At 45.6% G+C, this 16,768-nt stretch overlaps 1 protein-coding gene across 2 annotated transcripts in view; it reads left to right on the top strand.

Moving 5' to 3' along the window:
- Positions 1–16,219, top strand: part of ADCY9 (adenylate cyclase 9) — a 115,499-nt gene extending 99,280 nt beyond the window's left edge. For both annotated transcript variants that reach the window (XM_019715467.3, XM_019715462.3), the window contains exons 8-11: positions 2,851–3,010; positions 3,954–4,102; positions 6,709–6,750; positions 11,862–16,219. In XM_019715467.3, the coding sequence (XP_019571026.2) occupies positions 2,851–3,010; positions 3,954–4,102; positions 6,709–6,750; positions 11,862–13,053 (1,543 nt within the window). In that variant the 3' untranslated portion in view covers positions 13,054–16,219. The remainder of the gene's footprint in view (positions 1–2,850; positions 3,011–3,953; positions 4,103–6,708; positions 6,751–11,861) is intronic.
- Positions 16,220–16,768: the final 549 nt, after the last annotated feature.

Raw genomic sequence — 16,768 nt, forward strand, 5'->3', positions numbered from 1 at the left:
CCCAAGCCAGGCATTCTCAGGCTCCTCTTTCCTTTTATTTTATTTTTGTCCATTACATCTCAGTTTTTTTGTTTGTTTGTTTGTTTTCCCAAGTCAAGTTGTTGTCCTTTTGATCTTAGTTGTGGAGGGTGCAGCTCAGTTCCAGGTTCAGTTGCCGTTGCTAGTTGCAGGGGGGCACAACCCACCATCCCTTGGTTGCCGGGAGTCGAACCGGCAACCTTGTGGTTGAGAGCCCACTGGCCCATGTGGGAATCGAACCGGCAGCCTTCGAAGTTAGGAGCATGGAGCTCTAACTGCCTGAGCCACCAGGCCAGCCCCCTCCTCTTTCCTTTTTAAGATTAGTTTTATTGTGATATAACACATATAATAAACTCACTTATTTAAGTGTACGATGCAGTGATTTTTAGTAAACTTAGAGTTGTGCAAACATCACCATGTAATTTTAGAACATTTCTATCATCCCAAAGAAAGCACAGTCCCCATTTGCTCCCCTCCCTCGCTCTCCCCGCCCCCGCCCCCGCCCCCGCCCCAGGTTTCTGTCTAGCACAGAGCCTACCACTATATAAGGCCCTTGGTCTCTCTGAGGCTAGCATTGTCTCCATACATTTTTTTTAAAAAACTTTTATACCGTGGTTCTCTGTTCCTTTAGACTTAATTCTGCAGTGTCTGTGCTAACCCAGGTTTAAAGACTGCAGATGCCAGGCCTGGCTTTGCCCAGGTGTTGGGGTGCTGGGCTAGGCGAATGAGGTGGCCACTGTTCTCCTGAATGACCTCCGGTGCGACTTTAAAAGTTCACTTTCAAAGCCTGGGGGAGGTCAGGACCCCAAGGGCATATTTATATTTAGGATCCCTGACCAACAAGAACCTACGACCAACAAGAACCTACTCGTAGGTGCCCAGGAAGGCCGGTTCTGCGGCTGCTTCCGTGGCCAGCCCTGAGCTTGGCACCTCGTCCTCAGGTTGCCTGTATCTCGGCTTGGGCTCTTGTCCCTCCACTTCAGCTGTTTGCGCTGTACCCTAGGCAGGCACAAGAACAGGGTCTCATGCTTGGAACTCTGCAGTCCTGGGACCCACGTGGAGGGCCTCTCAGTCCTGCCTTCTGGCTGGGACTCAGCTCCCTCTGTCTCCTTGTAGGGCTTATGCAGACTGCCTTTGAGCATATTTGTGGTTATTCTTGGAAATATTCCAAGGATTTTATTATCCTTTAACATCAGGAGGCCAGAAACATCCGGGACCTAAAAGGGTCAGATGGGACCTGGCTCCGCATGGGAGGTGGCCAAGATTGGGGTTTCCTTTTGGAGGCCAGAGCGTTCGCACACTGCAGGTGTCCAGGCCTGCAGGCACGGGCGCCTGTGTGTGACGGAGGCTCCAGCAGGACTTTGTGTTCTTGAAGCTCCGCAGCGGCTCTGGCCCCTCCAGCGGGCCTGGCCCCCTTCTACTCTCCCCGGGGGCTGGCTGCAGAGAGGGACTGTGTGCGTGGGTCTCCCTCCCGAAAGAGATCCCTGCTGCCCTGTCCCTCATCTCCCAGGAGGCGCAGGCCCCTCCTGACCCTGGGATCTCTTGCTTAGCCAAGGCCGTTCTTCCTTTAGGACGGGGTGTCCAAACTTTTTTCAACGCTTTTTACCAAGGGTCATATGCGGTAAAATACACAAACAGCCAGGCCACTCACTCGAGGTGAAGTACATATTGCCTCACCGGGTTTATTTAAGTAAACTAAATATATTTTTGGAATTTGCTGCAGGCCAATTAAAAATGGATTGCGGACCGCAGTTGGCCCGCGGGCCGCAGTTTGGACACCCCTGCTCTAGGACCACAGTTCTCAGCCCCACACACTCAGCTCCTTTTGTGAAAAATATTTTATGATGTCCACGTCACTATCCTGAAATAGCCCACCTATGCAAAGCCTCAAAGAGAACCAGTGAAATGCCGTCACTCCACTATGAAGGAGAAACAACAGGAAAGGGACTTATAATAAAATAAATCACGCAGTACTTCACCTCGACTGTGCCGGGGTACCCCCATGGAGTCGTCAGCTGTCTGCCCTCGTGCATAATCTGCCAATGTGACAGCTCCAAACGTGGACCATCAGCTGTGCAGGTTTGGTGGCACAAGCACCATGAGCTGGGTTTCAGCCTGCGACATGATTTCTGAAATGCCAAATGACTCTTGGTGACATCCCAGACAAAACACTAGGTAATCTTATTTGTTTCACACAGTAGTTTATTCTTGGAAAAGTGTATGTCAATACCATGTAGAAACCAATTCCTGTTTGTAAGTGAAATGCAACTAACCTCTAGGCTGAGGTCATTGTCAGCAGGTGTTTCTCCTCAGTGCGTGTCCAGGGGGCAAGTGGCAGTCGTGTGGGGTGCAGGGCAGAACGCCTCCATCCCTGGCTTCTGCCCACTAGATGCCAGTAGCACCCCCAATCACTGGGGCAACCAAAAAGTCCCCACAGAATTCCAGAATGCCTCCTGAACTGTCCACTCGAGACCTCGTGCCCCAGAGCAGACGACAGCAAGGTGGCCACGTTTCACAAGGCCTGTTAGTATCTGTGTGCCTACTACTTACCTGTTCCGGTTAGAGCCATAGAGGCTGATGCTTGGCTTTTTACAAGCACCTATATCAGAACGCAGCAAGTGACCTTCAGGAATGATAGGCTGAGTGAGACCAGTGTACTTGCCATCGACCAAAAGTGAGGGACCTGGGAGCTCTGCCTGCAGTTCACGCCCTGGCAGCAGCATGGATGAGAGTGGGGCCTGGCGCAGGCTGCGGGTCCTCCACCCCCGTCTTCCCTGGCACACTGACCTACCCACAGACACCCCGTTTCTCCTTTTCCCCTCCCTGTCACAGGATGGTGTTTTTCCTGGAGGATGTAATGACGTGTACCAAGCGCCTGCTGGAGTGGATAGCCGGCTGGCTCCCACGCCACTTCATCGGGGCCATTCTGGTGTCACTGCCCGCTCTCGCAGTCTATTCACATGTCACCTCGGAATTTGAGACAAACATACATGTACGTAAAGGCTTGACAATTTTATTTCTGTGTTGTCTGGACTCTCTCATCACTTAAAAAAAAATAAGCCTGATGACTTGGGACACTTATATAGGCCCTGAAGGAGGTGCGACCTCTTTGTCACTCCTGTGAGCTTGTATTTTTAAAAGACTTGCCTGGGACAGAGGCGCGGGCAGGGGGGTTAGCACGCAGCCTGCCCAGATGCCCGCGCCTATCTTGACCGTACTCACGAATGCTGATTAGATGCTGCCCTGCCCCGGGGAGAGTTCCCAGTGGACACGTGTCCTGTCCAGCCTTTCTTGGTGTCCGCCAAGGTCCAAATCAGTTATTTTCTTAGGTGTCTTACAACATAAAGAAATGTTCTAAGGGATACAAGATAATGTGCTGGCCTGCGGGTCTGGCTCAGATAACTGGCTTGCGCCTGCATCTGCTGCTGGTGATGAGGGGAGGAGCTTCAGAGTTGAACCCCACAAGAGTAAATTAATGCTGTTGTGGAAGATTATATTTTGGGTGAAAGTGACTGTAACATGAACCGCCAGGGCAGGCTGACTACGTTTGATACTTTAACACCAAATTACATTTCCGCTGACCCACAGCAGGTGCCAGAAGGAAAGGCCTTTTGAAGGTAACTGATTACACAGTGGTAGTTCTCAAACAGGGCAGCTTACTTTCCCTTTCCTCCAAAATGCGATTTCCACACATCTGGAGAATGTTAGTGCCGGCGTGAACTTGCACCCTCAAGTTCTGGGTAATTAGCCTAATCATTCACGATCTGTCCTGGAAACTGCTGGGGATTTTGTTAATATTTTTATATTAAATGGAAACACAGATAAGTGAGCGAATCATTTGGTCTCACTGTGCTCGGGTGGCAGGTGGCGAGTGGGCTCACCAGCCGGGCCGGTGGGTGGGTTCCTAACGGAGCCTCCGCCTGCCCTTGTTGCAGTTCACGGTGTTCACGGGCTCGGCTGTCCTGATCGCCGTCGTGCACTACTGTAACTTCTGCCAGCTCAGCTCCTGGATGCGGTCTTCCTTAGCCACTGTCGTTGGGGCCGGGCCCCTGTTTCTACTCTACGTCTCCCTGTGCCCCGACAGGTACGTAGGCCCCCGCGGTCCCGGGCTGGCCACCTCTCTCTAAGTCACTTATGTCTCTCTCACTGCATTTTCGCATCAGCACTAATACCTTCTGCCCTAACAGATCTTCACTGTCACAGCATGAGATAGCTCTCAACACACGTAATGTCAACATGTAATGAAATGCCCAATGAGTAGTACGCAAAAGAAAGAAAAGGATAGTAATTTTAATAAAGTAACATGCATTTGCATAGAGACACTCATGGGTGACTACCCCTGAGGGACAAAATGCAGTTACTTATAATGAAGACGTTTGTGTTTAGAACTGTAGGACCAGAAGCCAATTCATACAAGAGGATCACGAAAGTGAAGGGATAGAGGCGCAGTACACAAGTAAAATGAGGAAGCGGGTTCCAACCTTATTTGAAGTGAGGTTGATGTACCGAGACAGACTGCAGTTTGCTGAAGTGGAGGAAATGAAGAGGGTGATGGTCTTGCAAGTGACCTGGGCGTTATTTATAAATATTGTGTGAAAGTAGTCCCCACGTTCTGACCTGAAACATTAGAATTAGAATAATGATGAATCACTGGAAATACATCTCTTATCTTGAAACCCCCCACATATCAAAGAATTACATTCAGTCCCTAGAACTCATATAGCCTTCAAAGGCGTGTCACTGAAAAGTGCCAAGGATCGAGTGGATGGGAAGGGAAGAGGAGTAGGAGCCGCGTGGGAGACCCCTGGGGACAGGACCAGTTCTTACTGCTATGCACAGACTTCTCCTAAATATTGGACTTTTTGTGCAACTGCTTATAAAAACCTGTTACTATTACCACGTACTGAAGGACCACTTATTTATCATCACAGTGGGTTTAGGCTAGCAGCTTATTCAGAGTTAGATGGGACATTTTTTCAGCGTGCTTTGCAGGACGGCTAACATTCCTGGCTCCCCAGATTATTATGACAACCAGAAACAACCCCAATGTTTCCGAAATACCCCTCAGGAATGGTATTACTGTTGCTGAGAACCATTGCTTTAGCAAATTCAAAAGTAGGAAATGATCCAATTTGTCACGGTATCAATATCAAGTGAAGTCGTCATAATATGTATCTTTGGGTATGACCAAAGCAGTGGTCGGAAATAGACAAAGTATCCTTCCTCAATTTACTTAATAAAATAGTAACGACATGAAAGATATTCAGGTTCTCTGCAAATTAAGATCAAAAGGGGATATAAAGTAGAAGTATCATTCAGTATTTGAAAGGAAACTTTAATGAGTAGTTAAATTACTTTAAGCAAAACAAAGCCTACTTTTTCCTTTCTGAAGATGCAGCCATCTGGAATTATGGTCATTAGAAAGCTTTTTCCCAAGAGCCTGAAATTCAACAATCTGCCTTTTAACCATTTAGATCTATCACAGATACCTCATCAGCCATTCACAGTATCATTCAGTCACTGGCGTGGGGCTTTTCCACTTGGGTCTAGAGAGCCACTGTAACGGGGGACCTCCTTATTACCTCTTTGTCCAGAATTCAAATAGTTGGGGTAGGGCTGTCAGTTAAATCCCCCCTTGACCCAGTACTTCTCCATACACACAAGTTCCTTTGAGCCCGGTCAGCCCTTTGTCATTGCTGAGTCTGTCCAGTGTAGGGAGGATGTAGGGTGATGAGCAAAAACAAATCAACTCCTTTAAAGGGGAGGGGACTCTTTGAGAACTGTGGCAAGCTCTGACGGGACATAGAGATGTGGCTTATAGTGCTGTCACAATTGTGTCTGGACAGGGCGTGACAAGGAAGTGACGTCTTATAGTTTGTGTGTTGTGTACCTCTTGCTTTTCTTTCCTTTTCTGTAAAGTCACTTAATACCTCATGTGATCATAAAAGCCGCTCTGAGCCCTCACCTGGCCTTTGCTGCCCAGGAGAGCTGCTCACAGATGCTGTGCCACATCTGCCTTCGCGATGAGCATAGCTGCTGGGTCTTGACGACTAAAAAGGGTCGGGGCATGAGGCTCCCTGGGTGGGGAAGTTCCTGTTGAGTGCAGGACTGGGTGGGTTGTGGGTGTAATATGACCCCAAAAGAAGCTGCTAAGAATGTGGAGCGTACCTTCCCTAACACCAAGAGAGCGTTCTTTAATTATGGGTGGTTTTGATGCCCCCAAATTGGAAGGTGATGGCCTTGAACACCACCAGTAGCAAAGTCTGGCTTTATGGTAAGATGTAGCCTGCCAAGGCCTGTAGCAGTTCCTTTCAAAATTGACCCTTGGTCAGTAGGCATTGCTGTTTGAACATGACCACAGTTTCTATTCTATAGGGCACCATGGATAAGTCCTCACAGTAAAATGAGTGCCTGAGAGAATTTTCCTGTTGGATTGTGCTCTTTGGCCTTGTATCTACTTCCCACAGCTGATGTGAAGGCTTTTCAGCTATATCATTGTTCTTACCTTTTGTTATGCTTAATCAACGCACAGTAGCAAATTATAGTAAAAAGTTACCTATCCCTAACTGTCTAACTGGATCGATCTCCACATAAAAAAAGAAAAATTGTTTATTTAATCTCTTCTCACACTGCTTTATGTAATGCATTCTTTGCTTTTTATAATAATATTTTTCTGCATTTTAATTTCAGTTCCATAGTAATGTCACACCTTGACGCAGTACAGAATTTCAGGTAAGCTTTTAACATTGTGCCTATATCTGAATAAACGAGAGTAACTATATTATTACTGTGCGTCCCTAAGCTTCCTAAAAACAGTTGTATCTTGAATAAAAAGAGCAATATATATATTTTGAAAAGAGTAAGTGGAAAATATCTACTCGTTAAAATATCAGATCATAGTTATAATATCTTATTGGGAAAATGAAATGATTGTTAAGACATATTAGATTTGGTTTAATTTTATATAAGACTTAGCGTGTTTCAAAGGAAGTCTCACCAAAGAAAAGTACTTATTCCCTAAAATATTTTGAAATAACTGACTAGAAATCTGAAATAATAAATGTTAGACCCTGCTTTATTATAAACATCACACTAAATTCTAAATAGTCAAAACTAAAAATTAAATTATATAAAACTATATAAAAATCTGGAAAAAATAAAATTAAAGTTTTCAAGCTTCTAAGACAGAACTAACTTTCCAATCTTACAAATAATAATAGAACCACACACACAGGTAAAATTTACAGATTAATTGGTGGGGAGATCAAAGCAGACTGAGAAAAATATTTGTGGGACTGTTATAAGAAAAGATAATAAAGGACAAAATAAGACAAAAGATTCACAAGAGGAAATGGAGGTAGTAGGTAAAGATGTTACTACTGAAGTCATTGTACGTTAAAATAACTACAAAATTTCTTGTGGTCTTTTAAATTAGATCTTTAAAAAGTTACAATGGGGTTACCCAGGAGGGGGTGTGGCACATTCATAAATTGCTAGTGGTGTTTGATTTTGTTGAGCTGCCAGGCACATACAAAATATAAGTTTATTTAACCCTCACAATAACATGACAAATTAGGTGACTTTGTCCCATTCTCCAGAGTGGAAACTGAAGTTCAGAGAAGTTAGAGAACCTGCCTGTGGTGGCAGCCAGGGTTTAAACCCTGGCCTCTCTCGCTACCAGACCACGCTCTTCCTGCCTGCCTCGTTACTCCTTAGAATGGTACAGTTGTTTTGGAAAGTAATTTGACAATCTATAAAAATGTTCATGGCCTTTAAACTAGTAATTCTATTTTTGCTTACCTGCTGAGGAGTTAATTCAGCATATGATAACGGCTGCATGCCCCAAAATATCCATCACAATCATTGATAATCTTGAAAATTCATCAGCATCTTCAGTTTCCAGTAAAAAAGAAATCAGTTATGATACATGTACTCAAATATTGCAACTGTTAAAATGCAGCATTATGGGAAACATTTATGGTTTTCATTTTCATTGTGAAATTGCATATGCTGTGTAGCTACAGGTAGGTAATTTATATAGATGAGAAAAATGTAAGATGTGATAGTTATGATTTAGTAATGAGTGATGGATGACATTTTTATGTTTCTGCAATTAAAAAATTCAGTATCTGTGGACATGTAGACATTGAAAGGAGAATTAAAGTGACTGTGGAACAAAGGCAGAATGTGAATGTGTTTCTACGTGTGATTACAACTATAGTATTTAAAAGCAAAGCAGCTTTTTCTAACTTTTTATTGATATATAGCATATGCAAAGAAAAGTACCCAGATCATAAGAATACAGTTCAATGAATTTTCACAAGTGATCACACCCATTTAACAACCACTCAGACCAAGAAAAAGAACATTACCAGGACCCCAAAAGCCCCCCTTGTGTCCCCTCCAGGTGACCCCCCCACACACCTGCATCCTAGGCATAGATTTTAAATGGCACTGAAATACACCCAAATGTTAACAAATCCTGTGTTTAGCTGGTTAGGACCATGAGTGATCTTTGTTTTCTATTTTTCTCTATGTTTCAATCCTTGTTGATGGTAATAAACCATACTGTGTTTTACTCTAATTTTCATTTATGATTTGATGTCCAACTATGAAATCATAAATTTACTCTTCCATTTAGCTACATAAACTCTTCCTTTTGGACCTGGCCTCTGCTATTTGGATTTAGGAATAGGGCCATCACCTTTGTTCCTTCTGTAGTAAAATAAGAAAATCGCATTACAGATCGGAAGTAATTCTCCCACCTGCGTGTTACGGATCTCTGCTGTTGCAGGGCAGCCCATGGGTACTAACTGTAACTGTGTATGAGGACTCGTCCTCGTAAGCAAAAAGGTAAAAGCAAACAGTGCAGTCTGTTCCCCTTTCCCTCTCATCCCCGCTTTTTGCTGCTCCTCTCCTCCGTCCAGAGGGGGCTGGCCGGCGCCCGGCTCCAGAGTCAGGCCGCACTGCTGGCTTTGGCCATAACACAGCAAGAAAAGCGACAAGAGCAGGAGAACTAATGAGGAAACGCAGACACATCACCCATTTTTACCGCAGGATTGACAATGCCTTGTCACTAAGGCTTGGTGACATCTGCTCATAAAGAGGGCTGTTCCTCAGTGTCACCACTTTGAAGAAACAGAAAGAAAGGTCCTAACCCAATGAGATGGACTCACACAGAGAAGGCATATTTTCTCCTGTTCCAGATTCTCTCCCTACTCTAAAGCCAGCCACAGGCTTGAGGGGCCAGACATAAATCTGTTGTAGTCATCTAAAATAAATAGTTATTTTGTTTAGTACTTGAGATTCATAATATGTACTGCCATTTGTTTAAATGACGGTTGGTAAAATAAATAAGTGAAGCGTGGTGTATCTTACCATAAACATCTTTTTGGGTTCCTAGTTCACAGGCACTGAGTCATGGAACCTCTCAGGAATCCCCAAAACTTGCCCAGGTCTGATAAGGTCGCTAGGGCAACTCAGGACTCGCACATAGTCACACTCATAGCTATGGTTTAGTACAGCAAAAGGACACACAGCAAAATCAGAGAGAAAAGGCACATGAGACAGAGTCCAGAAGACACTAGGCGTCAGCTTTGAAGAGCCCTCTCCCAGTGGAGTCATACAGGACACGCTTAATTCCTCCAGCAATGAGCTGTGACAGTGCGTGTGAAATGTCCTCCAGGGAAGCCCTTTAGATACTCAGCCCAGGGTTTTTATTGGATGATGGACACATAGGCACCCTCTGCCTAGCATGTACCCAAAGTGCAGGCTTTCAGAAGGAAGGCGGGTACTCAACATAAACTGTGTTGTTTGTGCAGACAGTCTAGGCATAGTGAGCCCCTCACCACGGAATGTTGGGCACCTCCCCACATCCAAGTTGTCTGATACCAGCCTAGGGCACCGTTGGAGCAGGTTTTTCTACAGATGACAGCCTCAGGCCTGCTATGTTTACTGCTTTCTGCACAGCTATATTCCAGCCCCAGCCCGTCTTCAGTTTACATGTTAGGAAACTGAGATCTGGAAAGGACATGATTTGCCCAAGGTTCTAGGACCCTGCAGTGGGCCAGCCAGGACAGAGCCCAAGTGTCATCATTCCAAGGCCAGGGATTTTGTGACACCTTTATAGAGGGTCAATTTCATTATTTTTTAATTTCCTTAGGTTACAGGAAACAGTGAAACTCATAAACACTTTGATTAAAGAACTCAGCTTTTCGTGCCATGGAGCTATCTAAACTGAGGACCTACCCGTTTTATATATAATTGTGTTTATATGGTGACCCAGCCCATTGTTCTATAAAACCTAGTAGCCCACTCTGTGTACTTTAGAAATACATCAGGTACAAAACTTACATGAACAGAACAATCATAGTGTTGTGAACAAATAAAAGAAAGACGAGAAGGAACTTCAACAAACATTAACAGTGATTGACTCTGGATGGTAGGACGACAGGTGAATCTTCTTTTTCCTTTCTACTTTTTTCTCTAAATTTTGTATGATGAGTATATAGTATTTTTAAATGAAAAAAATTTATATTTAAAAAACAAACTTTAGAAGACGATGTGTTCCTTGTGCTAATCTTCAGTCTTCCAGTCACAGCTGTCTCCCCTCAGCTCTGTGGAACCAGAGAACAACCCCTGAAAGCACGCTTGGCTCGGGAATAGAAATGAGTTCAGCCCTTGGAAGGGCAATTTGGAAATTTCTAGTGGAATTGCAAATGTGCAGTGTTTTAAATGACTCAGCAATTGCACTTCCAGAAGTGTATCCCACAGACAGACTCGTTCCTATGCCCAGTGATTCTGTGCAGAACTATTGCTGCAACATTGTTCCCAGTAGTGAAAGGACACAGCCTATGGCCCGGGGGAGACTGGTTGTTACTGTACATCCATGTATTAGAATAATGCACAACGTCAAGAAAATGACGTGTTGGTTACCTTGGAGGAAAGACACGAAGTTTCCATTGTTTATACTGGTTGACTGGTTGAGATTCTTACAGTGTGTTACTCCTAAAGGTACACATTTTATATTCTTTTAAAAAATGTTAAAATTGTCTTAAATAACTTTGACAAAACAGAACTAACCCAGACTGGGGGGAATGCTATTTTGCCAAACATTTATACAGGTAGAAAGTAGAGAACTTAGAAAAATTCTTTGTAAAATTACACATCTTTTAAAACTAAAGTTGAATTCAGAATCTAAAAGGTAAGTATACCAGAGACTGTTAAATTTCTCGGGTATGATAATCTTGGGTTATGTAGGGAGATGTCCTTATTTGTAGGCGATATGTACTGAGAGATTCAGGATTGAAGTGTCACAATGTCTGCAGCTTTCAGAATGCTCAGCAAAAATGTGTGTGCACGTGTGGTGCATGCAGGGATGATGAGTGTGTGTGTGTGTGTGTGTGTGTGTGTGTGTGTTGACAGAGAAACAAATGTTAACAATGTTGAATCCAGGAGAAGGATGTATGAATGTTTGTTTTGCTGCAGTCTCTTAACTTCTCTATGGGTTTGAGTTTTTTCAAAATACAAAATTGGGAAAAAAGAAAATATACATAATTTTTTAAATCAAGGAGCCAAACTTCTGAAAAATAAAGCAATTACAAAGCACTTATTAAAGAAATCAGTTACAGCAGTTAGTCTTTATCTCTCCACATCTTCAGCCAGCCAACTAAACAGAAACAGGTTGCTGTGCGGCTGCAGGTTGTTGAAGGTTTGAGCTCAACAAAACTTTGTGCAGGATGCTGGTTAGCTGGGCTGTCTCAGAACCTGGAAGTACTGAGCAACCTTTTCTTTAAAAGATGCATTTAAGAAGGTCGGTCCTTTCTCTTCTCTTTCCTCTTCAGTTCCGAGGGGCACCCCTGCAATAGTTCCCTGCTGCAGGACAGCAAGAAACCAGCCAGCCTGATTGGCCAGGAGGTGGTTCTTGTCTTCTTTCTCCTGCTGTTGTTGGTCTGGTTCCTGAACCGAGAGTTTGAGGTCAGCTACCGCCTTCACTACCACGGGGACGTGGAGGCGGACCTGCACCGCACCAAGATCCAGAGTATGCGGGACCAGGCCGACTGGCTGCTGAGGAACATCATCCCCTACCACGTGGCCGAGCAGCTGAAGGTGTCGCAGACCTACTCCAAGAACCATGACAGTGGGGGCGTCATCTTCGCCAGCATTGTCAACTTCAGCGAGTTCTATGAGGAGAACTACGAGGGCGGCAAGGAGTGCTACCGGGTCCTCAACGAGCTGATCGGGGACTTTGACGAGCTCCTGAGCAAGCCAGACTACAGCAGCATCGAGAAGATCAAGACCATTGGCGCCACGTACATGGCTGCGTCGGGGCTGAACGCCACCCAGTGCCAGGACGGCAGCCACCCACAGGAGCACCTGCAGCTCCTGTTCGAGTTCGCCAAGGAGATGATGCGCGTGGTGGACGATTTCAACAACAACATGCTGTGGTTCAACTTCAAGCTCCGCGTCGGCTTCAACCACGGGCCGCTGACGGCGGGGGTCATCGGCACCACCAAGCTGCTGTACGACATCTGGGGGGACACCGTCAACATCGCCAGCAGGATGGACACCACGGGCGTGGAGTGTCGCATCCAGGTGAGTGAGGAGAGCTACCGCGTCCTCAGCAAGATGGGCTATGACTTCGACTACAGGGGCACGGTGAACGTCAAGGGCAAAGGGCAGATGAAGACCTACCTATACCCGAAGTGCACGGACAACGGGGTCGTGCCGCAGCACCAGCTGTCCATCTCCCCGGACATCCGGGTCCAGGTGGACGGCAGCATCGGACGGTCTCCCACGGACGAGATTGCCAACCTGGTGCCTTCTGCCCAGAACGCGGACAAGACATCTCTGGGTTCTGAGAACAATGCACAGGCCAAGGACACTCACGTGTCTTCAAAGAGACTCTGGAAAGAGCCTGTCAAAGCTGAAGAACGGTGTCGATTTGGCAAAGCCATAGAGAAAAGCGACTGTGAAGAAATGGGGATGGAAGAAGCCAATGAACTCACCAAGCTCAATGTCTCAAAGAGTATGTGACGCAGCGCCCGAATGCTGCCCGCGGTGCTCTGTTCCTCGAAACACAATAATATTTGTATTTGGCTGTTATGCGTTCCAGGCGCCACAGTTTCCGTCCCTGGATGTGGTGTCATGTGGTCATTGCAGCCCTAACTTCTGTGTGGATCACAGTTATTCAGGGTTCATTTTCATCCATTGCTTTCCTTCTTCTCCCCCCTGGAACCCTCTCCCCTTGGTGTAACCGTTTAGCAGCGTGGAGAACAAGTGCCTTCAGGGGCTGGCCATGGCTTTGGAGTCTAGGGACAGAGGCCGCAGGTGGAGATCATGGCATCGGGTGTCGTTGGACTTTGAAAACAAAAACTGTGGTTAAGATATCATTTTTATTGCTTTTTCTCACAAGACACTTTTTTTCGCTAATACAATGTTTTTGAGGTTTGTTTTTTTCTATATACATAGTAGAGTTTTCCAATGACCTGACCTTTCTATGTAAACACATACACGCACACACACTTGCTTTATGAATCTGAGATCAAGTGCCAGTAACTCCCTGAGAGAGGGTGTCAAGGGCGGGGTGTGGACTGAGAACAGCGGTCAGCGGTCAGCCAGGACGGCCCGGCGCCCCTCCCTCCCTGCGCCTTCCAGAGCATCGGGGCCCTTGTGGGCTGTGGGTGCCCCACGCCCCACGTGTCCACACACAGGCCAGGATTCCAAATGCTAACCAGTAACTAAGCTTGTGAACCCAGGCCTCAGGGATTTAAAAGCTGTTCTCAGTCTGCCCCTGTGCCAAGGGGTCTTCCAGCTGGGAGCGAGGTGTTTGGCTTTGAGTCTGACTCGTCTGAGAGGGAAATGAAAATAAACGTCTGAGGGTTGCATTTATTTATTTATTTATTAATCAGGAAACGTGTGTTTCAGGAAGGGGGTGGGGGGAGCTGGGTCATTCTGGTGAAGGGAAATAGGCTCTGGGGGGCGTGGGGGGAAGCAGAGGGCCCACAGCAGAGGATGGGAACATGTCTGTTAGCGCTTTAGCCACTTTGGGGGCCAAGCAGGACCCCAACGGACACGGCCAGTGCTCTGGGTCAGAGAAGCCCTCTGCCACCGTTTTTAAACCGAACGCCGCTCCTTCTGCCCCGCGTGCCGCTGCAGGGTTGGGATCCGAACCCTGCTGGGTGTGAAGCAGGAGGCCTGGGCAGAGCTCAGGGTGGCAAGCAGTGCCGGCGCTGTCTCGGCCTTGACACAATCAAGAAGTTTCTCCGTCCTTCCCATTCTTGCCCTGCACAGGGCCTATTTCTGACAGGACTGGACCAGGTGAGCGAATGCCAGCCCTCTTTAAATGGAGTTTTTGCACTGTATGTGGGGACAGAACTGTCTGGATGCAAATAAGGTGTTGAACCATGGGCCGTATAGAAAACCTAGGAAACTCACTTCTGTGCCCTTCGTTGCCAATCCTGCTTATAATTACATTTTGCCACGTGGAGTCTGAAGTTGATGTAGAACTGAACTCAGGCTAGAGTTGCCCTGCCATAGTCCCAGTTATTTTTAAGGTGACGCTGATATACAGCTCATGGGATAATTTGCGGACTAGCTCCTTCTCTGTTTAAGGTCTTCACCGACGTGCCCTGTGCATTTGTTTTTCACTGATAAATCTGTGTAACTTTCACATCTGCGTTAAGTCCCGTTATCACTCCTCCTGCCCAAATATGTACAGAATCTGCCATTTCCAGCACCATGAAATATTGATTCTGATCAGCCATCTTTCCAGGGGACGTGCATGGGACGACCACCTCGCTGTGCTGCCATAGCCAGGATCTCAACACCCTGGGGAATTGAGAGCATTCTCAGTAACTAAGATATTCCTTCAGGTTCTACTGTCACTTTGTTGTTCTTCCAATGCCGGAGAAAGGATGGTTGTGACAATACCTCTTGCTTCTAAAGAATGTATTCTTAGAAAATACTGCAGAATTTTTATTTTTATTTTTTCTTGAAAACTCTACCTGATGCCCTCCTGGTCTGTAGGACTGTGGGTGCGTTCGGGGTTTCTTCCATCAGTATTAAGATGTGTGTTGGAGTGTCGCCCTGTCCCTTTGCCTTCTTGCTCCAGGCTCTGTAGCTTTGGTGGCACCTAAGGGGCTGGGCAGTTGCCCATGAGTTACCGGCGTCTCTGCTGTTCCGTTCAAAACGTGCTCAACAAAGTTCATCTCTGCACACACTTCCTTCCTGCCAAACTCTTCTTTTTCCTTCCCCTCCTACAAAGGTGTTTATGATTCCTGACCCTGGGAACCCGAGAAGCTGCAAACCACAGGGAGAGAATCATGCCATCTGATGGTCTGGTTCAGCATTGTGCAAACTGGAGCCTTTAATGGGCGGCTCACCCAGAGTTCAAAATTGTCTTTAAGAAACGCCCTGAACCTTCCTAAGTAACCAGTCCAGATGTGCTCGCTGGTCCTTCCCAGTTCCCCACTCTGAAGTATACCTCAACGCGGAACCACAGAATCTCTGCAATGGAAATGCAGTGCGTCTCACCCTGTTGGCATTGAACAGCTAGTTGCGGAGGACAGATGGGTTTCTAAGCAGCAGGTTCAAGCGCTACCAACATGATGGATGCATTCTTCAGAGTGGCAATACCTCTTCTGAACTTAGGGCAGGAAGCAATACTTCAGAATTGAATGTGTGTAAATAGTTGCTTTGAGTTGCAATTGCTATTTTCTTGGCCCCAGGTCAGATCAAATTATATATATGTATAAACAAGCACATAATTTTATTCAATGCAAACAAATGTAGAGCATCAGTTATGAAACCCTTAAGTAGCTTGAAGAGTCACACAGATTATGCAACACGTGCACACGACTCCATTAACACTGACTTCACTCGTGGAGATGACACCTGCACATTTGCACATGACATCGAGAGCCAGAGGGCCTCATGCTTCCCGTTACGTGGGCTGTAATAATTTGTAGTTTCCAAAGATCCATCTGCGTTTGCATTTTTGGAGTTTTGAGGTAAGCATTTTTTGGTTGGTTGGTTCAGAAAATCACATCATGTCTAGAATCTGAAATTGATTTAGCAAGAACCAACTGTTTGCATTTTCCAGCTTTCCTTTGCTTGCTCTACTCTTTTTAAATTGTTAATTCTAATAATTTCAAAATGCATCCACTGAAGAAATGGACATTAAAATATTCTAAAATCTAAATATTTGATGCCTGGTATTTCCTCATTGAAAAGATAAGTACCGCTTCAGAGATTGGGGCACCCCTCGTTTCCTGCAATTTGTGGCTGAAATAGGAAGATTGACTTTTCTTTCACGTCATGACTTTGAAAACAAGGCAACTAAAAAACAAAACAAAACAAAAAAAACCCTATATGTGTATGTGTTTTGGGGGTTTTTATGGACATATTTGCTATAGTTAACTTTGGAGGAGAAGTATTTATGTTTACATGGAACTTAAAAAAAAAGAAAAAGCAGGTTGCAGGACTAGTTTTGCTTGCGTCAACATCCCTGTTAGGTCTTCTAAGTAGTTTTTTCTGCAATATCTTAAGAGAGGAATTGACTGAGAAAATGAAGTCGATTTCCTGAAAAGATGTGCCACGTAGCTTCTCCCTCGCAGAGTTTCTGGGGATGCCCGTATCGCAGGGAAGTAAGTCACAAAGCCATTTCAGAATCTGTTTGAAGTCACAGAGCCTCTTCCCAGAAACACAACATGGCCTTTATACATACCCTAGGTTTTCACAACACCTCCAG

This window comes from Rhinolophus sinicus, chromosome 10 (genome assembly GCF_057876585.1).
Source record: "Rhinolophus sinicus isolate RSI-liver-muscle chromosome 10, RSI-T2T, whole genome shotgun sequence".
NCBI classification, from domain to species: domain Eukaryota; kingdom Metazoa; phylum Chordata; class Mammalia; order Chiroptera; family Rhinolophidae; genus Rhinolophus; species Rhinolophus sinicus.